This window comes from Sceloporus occidentalis, unplaced genomic scaffold (genome assembly GCF_023333645.1).
Source record: "Sceloporus occidentalis isolate IW3139 unplaced genomic scaffold, rSceOcc1.0.p SCAF_7, whole genome shotgun sequence".
Taxonomy (NCBI): Eukaryota; Metazoa; Chordata; class Lepidosauria; order Squamata; family Phrynosomatidae; genus Sceloporus; species Sceloporus occidentalis.
The window spans coordinates 84,753,794-84,765,962 of NW_028316987.1; the positions used below are offsets into that span (position 1 = coordinate 84,753,794).

Consider the following 12,169-nt stretch of genomic DNA (forward strand, 5'->3'; position numbering starts at 1 on the left):
AACTGTACCTGTTAATTTCAATTATTTCAGCTCAGAATCAGTCTAAATTGAAGGTGCCATTTCCACATATCCAAAAAGCACCACAATAAGAAATACTCAGCAGTGTAGGAACCCCATTACCTAGCAATCACACGATGCGAGAAAGCTGGATTTCTTTCTCAACTTTCTCCAATATAAAGAGAGCTTGTTTCCAACAACTTAAAAATAGTAATGATCACATGAAAACCTTCTGTTCAGGAACAAAATGAAGACACAGAGTTTTGTTACACTCAATTATAGCCTGAATCCATTAGCTTGTCCCAACCTGAGTAGACCTATTCGGTGAGCAGGATTTACAGAAATGTTAACCTATCATTTAATAATGTATTCATTTGGTATATAGTGTATAAATCACCTGTAGTTTGGTTTTTTTAAAATCATGGTCATTATTTTTATCTGTGTAAAAGATTTCTTCTCCATTGCCCAGTGCAAAACCCTGAGTTCAGCATATGTTAAAATAATAAGGAGAAACAATATGTAAAATTCAGTTTGAAAACATGAAAGAATAATGGAAAACTCAGAATAAATAGAAGATATTCAGCCAAACTTCCGGGGGGGTGGGGGTGAGGGTGGGCACAGCTAAAAGCATCTTATGCTATACCCTTGAATGCCTGAGCAAACAAACAAAATCTCTTTGCATAATGCCAAAATGACATCAAAGTTGGAGCCAGGTGTACTTCCCAGAGGAAGTGCACCATGAAAAGAAGTCACTGCCTACCTGAACAGAGACAGCATGATGCCCCAGTGGATTGTCTTAAACTCCATTTTAGTTTTAATTATCCTTTTGATGACATCAGTTCATGTTAGAAGGGAAGGATCATGCAATATTTTTATTGGAATGAAAGTCTTGTTAGAACCATTACTCCAGTCACAGCGGAGATGCCCATCTTAGGATAGTGAATTAGAAAGAACCACATTGCAGGAAAAAAATAAGTTTAGAATCCCCAACAGGAGGAACATTTGTGAAGGAAATAACATTATTGTATAGCAATAGCCTGATCCTTTCTAAACTAATCTAAAAGGGGAAAGGATGTAAGGGAGGCATGTTGAATATGTCTTCCCTCATCAAAAAGCAGTCAGGAAGAAAGAGCAGAGGAATTCACTCTGGGTTGGTTCTTTTTCTTTTACAGCAGAAGACAGTCACTTAAATAACCCTGACTGAACCAGCCAGTGCTATCTGGACATAATGCTTTTGGGATAGGTGGCTGACAGAGGAAGGAAAAGCAAGTGGGAAAGGAAGACAAAAGATCCTAATCTTCCTCTGTCTAAACCAGCTCATCCCTAGTGGACAAGAGAGCACTAAGTACAGAAGCTGCTTTCTTCCAACAGCCAAAGTGACCTGAAAATTGATGTCCGGTGAGCCTCCCAGAAGAGTAGATTCCACCTTGAAAAGAAAGGTGGAATCTACTCCTTGGTCACTTCCCACTTGAACTGAGATAGCATGATGACCCAGTGGGCTGTCATAAACTCTTTTAATTTCACTTATCCTTTTGATGACATCAGTTCAAACCTTTAAGGCAAGGGTGGATAAAGTGTGGACCTTCTGATGTTGCATTGCAACTCCTGTCAACCCAAGCTAGCATAGTTGGTAGTGAGAAAGTCTGAGAGTTGCAGTACAACATCTGGAGGGCCACATTTTGCTCACCCTTTCCTTAAGGGCTTCCTTAAACAGTTCCATGCTTTTTGAAAATAGTTCATATTAGAAAAATTGGAGAAGCTTAAGAATAATTAGAAAGAATGGAAACAGCACATAGCATAACATTCATATTGATTTTTTAATCTTTCAACATAGTCAGTGGATGACTGGTGGCTTCCATATTAATGGGGTGATGAATCCACTCTGGGATTTACTTTGAACTTTAAGGGTGCAATTCAAGGTGCCCCACAAATAGCATCTTGGGAAGCTTCTCTACCTAAGTTTTAATTTAAACCCAGAATAGATTCACTGCCCCATTGACATGGGATCCATGCACTACCACTGACTGTGTTGTGCTCGGTGCTAGCAGTGTCTTCATAAATTGTGTTGACTTGAAAGGTGTTTGTTTTTTTTCTCCTTCAAACTAGAACATCATATTGTGTTCTTGTGCTTCTTCTTCATGCAGGAATAGATTTGATTGCTGCATTTTACGGGTGCTTATATGCAGGCTGCGTGCCAATCACAGTTCGTCCTCCACATCCACAGAACATCGCAACCACGTTGCCTACAGTGAAGATGATTGTGGAGGTCAGATGGTTAATAAAAATGGTTAATTAAAAGAAAGAAACCAATGGCAGGATTCCAGGAGCTTGTGCATATCTTGATGACATTGTCAAACTTTTCTTCCCTTTGAACCTCCACACATCTTCAGTCACTTCCAAGATCACAAGCTGCTTTTGAAAAGCCTTTTCTTTCAAAGCAGTTTGTAGTGGGGGAGAGGAGGGAGGGAAGGAAGGAAGGAAGGAAGGAAGGAAGGAAGGAAGGAAGGAAGGAAGCTAGCTAGCTTCTCCCCAGCTAGTGCTTGGAAAAATGATATTTCCAAGAACTATAGGTCTCAGGATCCTCCAGAATTGACTATGATGACTGGAGGCTTCTGGATTGTTAAAAATTAATTTCCCCCAATTTTGTCCCATTAGATAAAAACCCAGAGGGATAGCTGACCATGACCAATGTGAACTGGATTCATATCCTTGCCCAACCATTTTTATTACATACGGCATATACCCAAGATATCTAAGACAATTTAGAGTTTAAAGTATTTGAACTAATAAAAGTTACAGTAGATAAAAACAATGAGGAACTGATGCATGAACTTCATGGGCTGGACTTCTCTTGTTTTTAAAGAAGGTATATGCCAGTATTGTCTCAGGGTGTTCTACCTCACAGGTTTGTTGTGAAGTTATTGCAAGTTACCTTCCATATTGCCTCAAAAGTCTAAAGAGCAGGGTAAAAACATAATAAGTTAAAGCTGCCTTAATATTTTTGAGCTAGTTGCATAGGGTTGCATATGTGACCATTCTGTTTTTGTAACTGAACAAAACACTTATTTTAAAAAACTTTAAGTTTTAAATATATGCCCCAATAATATATCAACAATTTGTATGTTAGGCAGTATCTGTCTCATTTCTATCTTCTCTCTTTTTTCTGAAACTTTCAGGTGAGTCGGTCTGCTTGTTTAATGACAACACAATTAATATGTAAATTGTTACGATCACGAGAAGCAGCAGCAGCTGTGGATGTCAGAACGTGGCCCCCTATATTAGACACAGGTATTTGCTTTCCTCTGCTCATCTCATTTTGAAGTACTGTTGCATCTTCCAGGCACTTCAGGAATCATGCCTTTCTGGGTTTTTCCCCTCAGATGATTTGCCAAAGAAGCGGCCTCCTCAGATCTACAAACCATCTAACCCTGACATGCTGGCTTATCTCGATTTCAGTGTATCCACAACTGGAATGCTAGCGGGGGTGAAGGTAGGAAGTCCACACCTAGACTGAATGATGCCATGTGAAACATGTTGTGTGGATGACATGGAGTGAGGTTGGGTAGAGTATTGCAATGCAGAGATTGGGATGTTATGGACCTCCAGAAGATCCACAGGGAGAGGTGGGAAATATAAATTATTATTATTATTATTATTATTATTATTATTATTATTATTATTATGACCCCAGTCCCCATCATCTGTTGCTATTGGCCATACTGGCTAGAGCTGATGGAAGTTTCAGGCCAACAACATTTGGAGTGCTTCATGCTCCATTCCATGTTTGTTTGTTTTTTAAAGTATACCTCATGCCATTTTGTATTTATATGTGAATAAAATATGCTTGGTTGCCCCTATCCAGCACAGACACTAGTCAGTTGGGGGATTGTGGGAGCTATAGTACAAAGAGTAATTTTGTCTGGCTACGATCTAGAGAATGTAATTTGAAAAGTAGTCCAAAATACTGCCAACTGAACCTGCATTTATTTCATACTGCATCAAACAGGCTGTAATGCTATGAAATTCTTACTAAGAACAGTCAGCCTCATCTGATCCACCTTTGGATCCCAAAGAGTTTTGGACTATGAGTCTCATCCTTCCTTCAGAATGTGGCCAGTGGTCAAGGGTGATGGAAGTTGGGTCCCCAGATGTTGGGCTAGAGTTGGAAAGGTTGCTGTTACCCTTCCAGCACTATGGTGTCTCTGCTGTGCTATATCTGTGGTGCATTATGTTATTACTGTGTTTGTAATGTGTCTTTTTCTCAAATGGGAAATCAATTGATAGGGGCTATCAAAAGGATTGGATAGATGGGCTCTCCCAAGGTGCTGCCCAGGAGATTCTGGAGAATGAACTGGGGACTTACTTTATTCCAAACATGTAATCACTGAGCTATAGTTGTCACCTTTCTGACACTTCCCCCTGCCCCAGTTTAAAAGAAGTACCCTGTTTTCTTTACAGTGGCATTTAATTCTTGACAATTTCTAACCTAGAAATCAAAGACTCTAATGAGTCATTCCCTCTCTTCTCTTTGCTTTTTTTTAAACTTGGCTGACTGAATTTAGGCATTGAAAAACATATTAATTTTCATTAGGTATAAATGATTCTGTCTGTGTTTTTGCAGGGGGCTTGTAAAGGGGATGCTTATTTTTATCAATCCTCTCACTGACTGAAGACCTGGCAGCCATTCAGAAACAAACGTACAGAACGCTACAGTTCATCATCTTAATGATTGCCATCTTTTCTTCCAGATGTCTCATGCAGCCACTAGTGCCTTCTGTCGTTCTATAAAGCTGCAGTGTGAGCTTTATCCTTCTAGAGAAGTTGCTATCTGTTTGGACCCTTACTGTGGACTTGGGTTTGTCCTTTGGTGCCTCTGTAGGTAAGTTTTCCTTTAGGTGCTTCTTAGCATCACAAAACAGAAAAGCTGTGTGTAAGAATGTGTGAGAGAGGGAGAGGGAGAACCCACCAACTCTGAGATGATGTGATCAAGAGGTTTATCAGAGAGAAGAGTGGATTAATACCTTCAGAAATAAATTTAATAAATCTATATTGGACTGTACAGTTAACAAAAAAGTTTAAAAATAGATAAAAGTCCTGGCTGCTGTACATGTGGAAAGAATCATTTCTGCTTAGTTCCCCACTAATAAATGCACTCCATTAATGTAAAAGGACATCATGTGGTGTGAACTGGATATTTGAAGTGGGTGGGGAGAAAAATACTATGCACTTCATGGAAAGATTTTTTTAAAAAAAATTCGGAATCTAAAATTTCAGTTTTCAAACTTGAAATCAGTTTACCACTTTAAAAATTTTCAGCTGGTTGTGTTTGGTTATGAAGTTTTGCTGCTCCTTAAAAATACGCTGATATTAAAAAAAATACCTGTGCAAACCACAGATTGGATTTTTTTTAAAATGTCTTAAAGCATGAGAAGGTGCTAATCCTTTCCCCTCTTTATCTTGCTGGATGCATGCCTCATTCAACTGGTGCAGAGTTAACCAGGCATGCTTTGTCTCAGTGCTTCCTAACTGCTGTGAGAGGTGCAACAAAGGCTTCCTTGTTGTGGAGAGAGACTGTTTGGTGAATAAACATTCTCTCCACATTTTTACACAGAGAAAATACAAGGGTGTGTTAGCTGCTTGCTCTTGCTTATAACCTGAAATCATCCACTAGTCAGTGTATGGTAGGAAATACTCAACTCCATACTGTTTTCCCACCCACGATAATAAACTATAACTTTTCTGTATGCATATACACATCTGTATGCAAAGAAAACACAAAGATGACACAAATCTATTCCAGGAGCTCTTCCTTCACACCACCCGCCCACCTCCTTTTTAGCTCTCCCAAACCTCTGATAAACCTTTTGGTCATGAAAACAAATCTGAGATATTTTAAATTGGTAATAGGAGTAACCAGTCAGGGCAATGGCACCTTATCCATATTTAGAACCATTTACATCAGTTGCTGCTACAGCAGAATGAAGAGTGATTGAATCCCTTTATACCCAGGGATTGCAATCTGGGCAGAAGCAGCCACAACGCCCCCCCCCCCCAAAAAAAAACAACAATCTAAATATTTATTCCTGTTGAAGATGCTATGAAGTTGTGCTGGCATGCTCCACTGTGATGTCCCAGAATGCAGCATTCTGAGACTTCCAGACCACAAAGGAAAACCTCTTTGGAGCACAGAGCCAACCAGTTGATACTTCTTGAGTGTATTTCCATGGGTTTTGCAAAGTTTTGCTTTTGTTTTTATTTTATGTCATAAAGGGTATAAAATAATAATGAAAAGAAACCTTGCAAAGCAGAACAATAGACCTCTTATTGAAAATTCTCCCAAGTTCCTATCAATTGGCCATACACTCCATCAGGAGTTCCTGGGGATCTTTGTCAAAGATTGATGCCTTCTGGGCACAGCAACAGTCATCAGGCCAATGTGAGTTCATGGATACCTACCTTCTTGCTTTTAGCTGTTTGTGCTAAATATGGAATGCTGGAATTCTTGTGACGTGACTTTGTTCTCCTCTCTCCAATATTTTCTTTATAGCTTATCTCTTAGTTAATTCAAGTAGCTGAGAGCCAATGTGGTGTAGTGGTTTGAGTGTTGAACTATGACTCTGGAGACCAGGGTTCAAATCCCAGCTTAACCATGGAAACCCATTGGGTGACATTGGGCAAATCATACTTTCTCAGCCTCAGAGGACAGAAATGGTAAACCTCTGAACAAATCCTGGCAAGAAAACCTCATGATAGTTTTGCCTTAGCGTTGCCATAAGTCGATAACGACTTGAAGACACACACTTTAGGCCAAGTGGGCAACTTTAAGGGGTTTAGGCAACCCACATCCTTCCCATTTCCCCCCTCACACTGCCCACCCACAAACCAGCCCCCATTCCCCCACCAAAGTGGCTGCTGTGGCCCCTAAACACCCCAGAGGGCACAATCATTGTCCCATTTTTGTCCTCCCCTCATCTGTTATAGGCCCATTTCAAAACCAGAAGTACTTGAGCAGGTGCTTCCTATTTTGAGGAATGGACCATATCAACCTAAATCAGGCAAGTGGAGAAATGGAAGAAAATGGCTGATTGCACTCCCTGGATCTTTGGGACTTCTAATTAGATACTTGGGGGAGGGGCAGAAATCAAGGAAACTGGTCAAGGGGGCAAAAATGATTTTGATGGTCACTTTTGCCCACTTCTGGTTTTGGCCTTCTGAAATGTTTATTGACAGTGTCCTGGGTGTAGCGCACTCCCTCCAGAGGAACACAGTTGGCACTAATTCAAATATCTCTGTTAATAAACAGACACTTTTTATTTTTAAGGCAAACTCATCAATACTAACATTTGGATCTGTTTTGCTACTGAACTTTATTTATCTTCATTTGGAGATTGGGTTGCTCCCTTTACAGAATACCAGTGTTGTTTTTTAAATGTGCTGTAAATGTAAATTGTTCTATAACAGTATTTGGATTGACGTACTGTGAATATATCTTCTAAATAAATGTACAGTTGGTCCTCCATATCACGGATTCTTTATCCATGGATTCAAGCACCCACGGCTTGAAATGTTCTATACCGATAGATGATTGATTGATTGATCTCCCCCCAAAAAGAAAACCTTGATTTTGCCTGGTATCTGCTGTGATTTAGTTCCAGGACCCCCCAGGAATACCAAAATCCATGGATGCTCAAATCCCATTAACTACAATAGTGTAGTGAAATGGTTCTTTATATAAAAGGCAAAATTAAGGTTTGTTTTTGAAAATTATACATATTTTTAATTATTTTCAAGTATAAATAGTTATTTATTTAATAATAAATAAAATTTATTATTTTCAAGCTGTGGATGGTTGGATCAGTGGATAAGGAATCCGTGGATATGGAGAGACGACACTCCCCAAATTAGCCATCCATTATGGTCAATGTCCATATGAGTGAAGGAATTCTGGGAGTTATAGACCAAAAAAGTAACTTCCTCAAGCTCTACTCAGTCCTCCCAACACTACTGGGAATATCCTGCTTTCTATAGAAAAAATGGCTACCCTACTCTGGTCAACTGACCTCACAGTTTAATAGATCCAAACTAGTCCAGGAACAGAGTTCTTTGGTTAGCTTTGATTTATTTATTTATTTTATTTTTTATTTATTTATGGTATTTATACCCCACCCTTCAGCCCTAATGGCTCTCAGAGTGGCTTACAATTATTATTTATAATTAGACGGTTCTCTGCCCTCAGGCTTACAATCTAAAAGACATGACACAAAAGAAGAAGGGAATGGTGGTGGGAAAGGGGATGAGGTCCAGTGGTTCTTCTCTCCCTCTGAGGCCTGGACCAAGGCAGATGCACTGGAGGGAGGGATCTTCTTCTTCAGGCTAACCCTGGTGGATCTGGGCCTGCCTGGTCACTCCCTCGCAGGCCGAAGGATGACAGTTATGGAGGCAGGAGCATTCTGCCCTATGGAATGTACAGTGATGTGCCAAATGTACTAAAGCTATGGAAAGTAGCATCCTTTTCTCAGTTTGCCATTTTCTGGTCTAGCAAGAGAGATTTCCTGGTGTGTGTTTTAACAAATCTTATATCTTTGCAGCGTTTATTCAGGACACCAGTCTATTTTGATTCCTCCCTCAGAACTGGAGACCACGCCTGCTCTCTGGCTCCTGGCTGTGAGTCAGTACAAAGTGAGAGACACTTTTTGCTCTTACTCTGTGATGGAACTTTGTACCAAAGGTCTCGGTTCCCAAACAGAATCACTGAAGGTAAGGAAATCTAATGTGGTCTATCTTCCCCCCCCCCCCCTTCTCCTAATTTTCCCTTCCCACATAGTATTGCTTTTTTAGTGTTGTCCTGTCATCATCTGCATGAGTCAGAAGACTCCATTCAGTGAGAAGAAAGCAAATTGAAAAGTGAGGAATATCTCCAGCAGTGCCTGTGGAATTCCTCTTTCTAGGAACCTTCTTACCTGCTGTACCTTGAGCTGGGGTTGCAGAAGAACATTTGCTTAACAGTGCTTACTGTATATACTCGACTATAAGTTGACTCATTTATAAGTTGAGGGAAGACTTGGGAGTCAAAATTATGGATTTTGATAGGAACTGTGTATAAGTCGAGGGTAAAACCTAGGGGCATGTAACAAAGGATGTAAAGAATGAAGGAAAGGAAAATTATGACAAAGAATGCCGTTATTTTCTTGCCCATGCATTCAGAAGCCACCACAGTGAAGAGAGTAAAGGGGATTGGTCCTTGTTTTAGGTTCACCCAGGATGGACCTTTTTGCTACTCTGCTCAGAGAAGGAGGTGGTTCCTATTTTGAGTTAAGATTGGGACTTGCATTGACCCATGGATAAGTTGACCCAGGTTTTGGGAGTATATGTAGTACTTTACCTAATTGTAGTTTGCTGGTCATAGATAGATTTTTGTTGCTGTTGCTCATGATTTATTTCATTACAACATGCCATTAGTAAGTTGTGCAAACTGTGCAGGGACTTGCCTAAATATTGGTAAGTCCATTGAAGAGTTGTTGAAACGTGTGTTGCTCTTAAGCAGAGAATGCTGCTCTGAAAAAGGTATTACATGGGCTTCCTCAAGCCACCTATAAGCCAGAATCTAACACTATGGCCTGCCCTAATGTCTGCTTTGCATTCAGGTAAAATAGGACTATAGAGTACAAATATCAGGCCCCTTCTCCTATTCTCACTGTGTGAACTATAGCTCCCAGAATACCCTGCAACTAATATCGTAAGATACATTTTCCCATGCTCTGTTTTCACAGTTTTGGTCCTCTTAGTGCTTTCCTGAGCATCCTGGTAAGTGCCAGTTAGTGTAAACAGTGTCAGTTAGTGGAGAAATGCCAGTTAGTGTAAACAGTGGAGAGCATCTTGTTTGTAGCAGTATATGTACCAAACAAGATTAACATACACACTGTTTTTTGCTGCTGAATGAAGGCTTTTCTTTCTCTTTTTCATTGTTTTTCCCTTTTACATTTGTTGGGGGTGGGGGTAGGGTTACCTTGCTGATATTGATCATTTTATTGGATTGTTACTCCTTTTAGTTGTACATTTCTGCTATTTATTTTTAAAATTTGCAAAATATCTAGGGTGATGGGGTAGGAAAAAATCAGAGGTAGAATTTCAATTAATTCCACAAATAAAATAAAAATAAATAGACACACATGTAGTTTTGTCAAATGTTTTGCATTAAGCTTTTCACCCTAGCCATTATTTTTGGTATTTTTCCCCCAGATCCTTTTTGTCATTCTTTGCTTCTAGTTCTATAATGTGTAAAATAAATTCTGAAACAAAAATATCACAACAGGGGGGAAAACAGCTTCCCTTTCCAGTATGCCTATCTCACAAAGCGGAACAGCTCCCCAGGATAAATTGTGAAACCAGGAGAGGAGCTTCAGAGAGAAAACACAGATAATGGCTTGAGGGAAACAATGCTATTCTATTGTAACTAAGTAGCTTTGGTTTTGAAAGCTGCTTGGGTGGGAGACCCACCTGGGAGCCATACACTAACTACTCAGAGCAACTTAGTGGACTGCTGGCATATTGGTTTTTAATAAAATACATATTTGGGATACCAGAAAACATTTGGGGGAAATTGCTCATGTCTTCTGCCTTACATCCTCATTAATTTTTTATTGAGCGTTTGTTTCTTGCTGATAATTAGTCATAGGTTATATCACTGCCACATGTTTCCAGTGGCCTTGTTCAGACTATTGGTTTATCTGAATGAGTTTGCTGAGTTTCTTGTGTGCTGCTTTGCCACTCCTCTCCAACTCAGTCACAAAAGATGGACCAGAAACATTCCCTTCCATTTTTCAGTTTACAATTTAGCATTGTCTCTCAATCCTAAACTGTAATTATTCTCAATTTATTGTTTATAGCAATAAACCAGCTTCAAAGAAAATACAGTTTAAATTTGGACCCTTTTAGTACACTTTAGGAGCAACTACAAACTGTCCAATTTTCATTTTGATAAATTGCAGTAGCTGAAAATGCAGCAAAAGCTTTCAGTCTGACAGCCACACTGAAGGAAAGCTGTCTCCATAAGTCCCAAATTCACCCAGGCTCATCCACATAGTCAGAACCAGATCAATATCTGTTTTTAATAATTTATTGCAACTGTGGCCATTCACATGTTGGACTGCAAATTCCATCAATCTTAGCCAGTATACTTAATAGGAACGGATCAGGGGAGCTACAATCCAGAAGCTCACTCTAGCCCCACACCTGATTTATTGTGTGCCATTTTGAGCATTTGCTAGCTGAGTAAAATATTTCATTAGTACTTCATTTTTTATTTCCTCCTGAGCTCATGATAAGTTTTAGTTTTTCTTGGCACATGATGAGACCTGTAAGCAGGGCTAATATGTCTAGAAGATTTTAGGTCACTTTCAAAGAAGACAATATACAAATCAGGAGAGTGGTTTCATCATAGTAGTTATTCTGCCCTATACCATGGCTTCCAGAGAATTTCTAGCAGTTTTATCACAAACCTATTCATGCATTCAAAATTTGTAAGCATGGATAGAAACAGGGTGGGACCCACATTGCAACTCCATCCCCGTTAATTGCAAATCTGCCCTGCAATATTCATAAGTCATGTCTTTACAGAAAATGTAACTCTCATAAAGTAAATGCATTTGCAAAGATTTGCATGACTAGGAACATTGCCTTATCAGGATTCCAGATGACACACTTTTGCTGCTGGATTTACAAATCAAATACAGTTATATCCAGAGCATCGGAAAGTTACTATTGGGACTACAATTCCCAGAATACCTCATCCAGCTTGCTCTCTTGCGCTGCCTCTGCACTACAGAAATAATCCAAGTTGACACTGCTGTAACTGCCATGGCTCAGTGTTGTAGGATTCTGGGATTTGTAGTTTTGTTAGACATTTAGCCTTCTCTGTAAGAGAGCTCTTGTGCCCCACTGAACTACAATTCCCAGAATCCCATAGCACTGAGCCATGGCAGTTAAAATGGTGTCACCCTGGATTATTTCTGCAGTAGAGATGCAGCCTCAGTAAGGCTCTTCACAGTGCAAACTGTATTCTGCTTCTCTTCACCTCTACCTTCAGTTCTGAGACTAAATTGCCAACTCAAAGGAAAGTTAAATAAAATATTTAAGAAACCTCTTCCTGCCCCTACTTTTTAGAAAGGTGTTT

At 39.6% G+C, this 12,169-nt stretch overlaps 1 protein-coding gene across 4 annotated transcripts in view; it reads left to right on the forward strand.

The window, feature by feature from the left end:
* The window catches only part of DIP2C (DIP2 acetate--CoA ligase C (putative)), a 330,762-nt gene that overhangs the window by 284,302 nt on the left and 34,291 nt on the right, over positions 1–12,169 (forward strand). For all 4 annotated transcript variants that reach the window (XM_089533524.1, XM_089533526.1, XM_089533527.1 and 1 more), the window contains 5 exons: positions 2,142–2,263; positions 3,174–3,285; positions 3,378–3,487; positions 4,746–4,876; positions 8,586–8,754. In XM_089533524.1, coding sequence (XP_089389650.1) covers positions 2,142–2,263; positions 3,174–3,285; positions 3,378–3,487; positions 4,746–4,876; positions 8,586–8,754 — 644 coding nt within the window. The remainder of the gene's footprint in view (positions 1–2,141; positions 2,264–3,173; positions 3,286–3,377; positions 3,488–4,745; positions 4,877–8,585; positions 8,755–12,169) is intronic.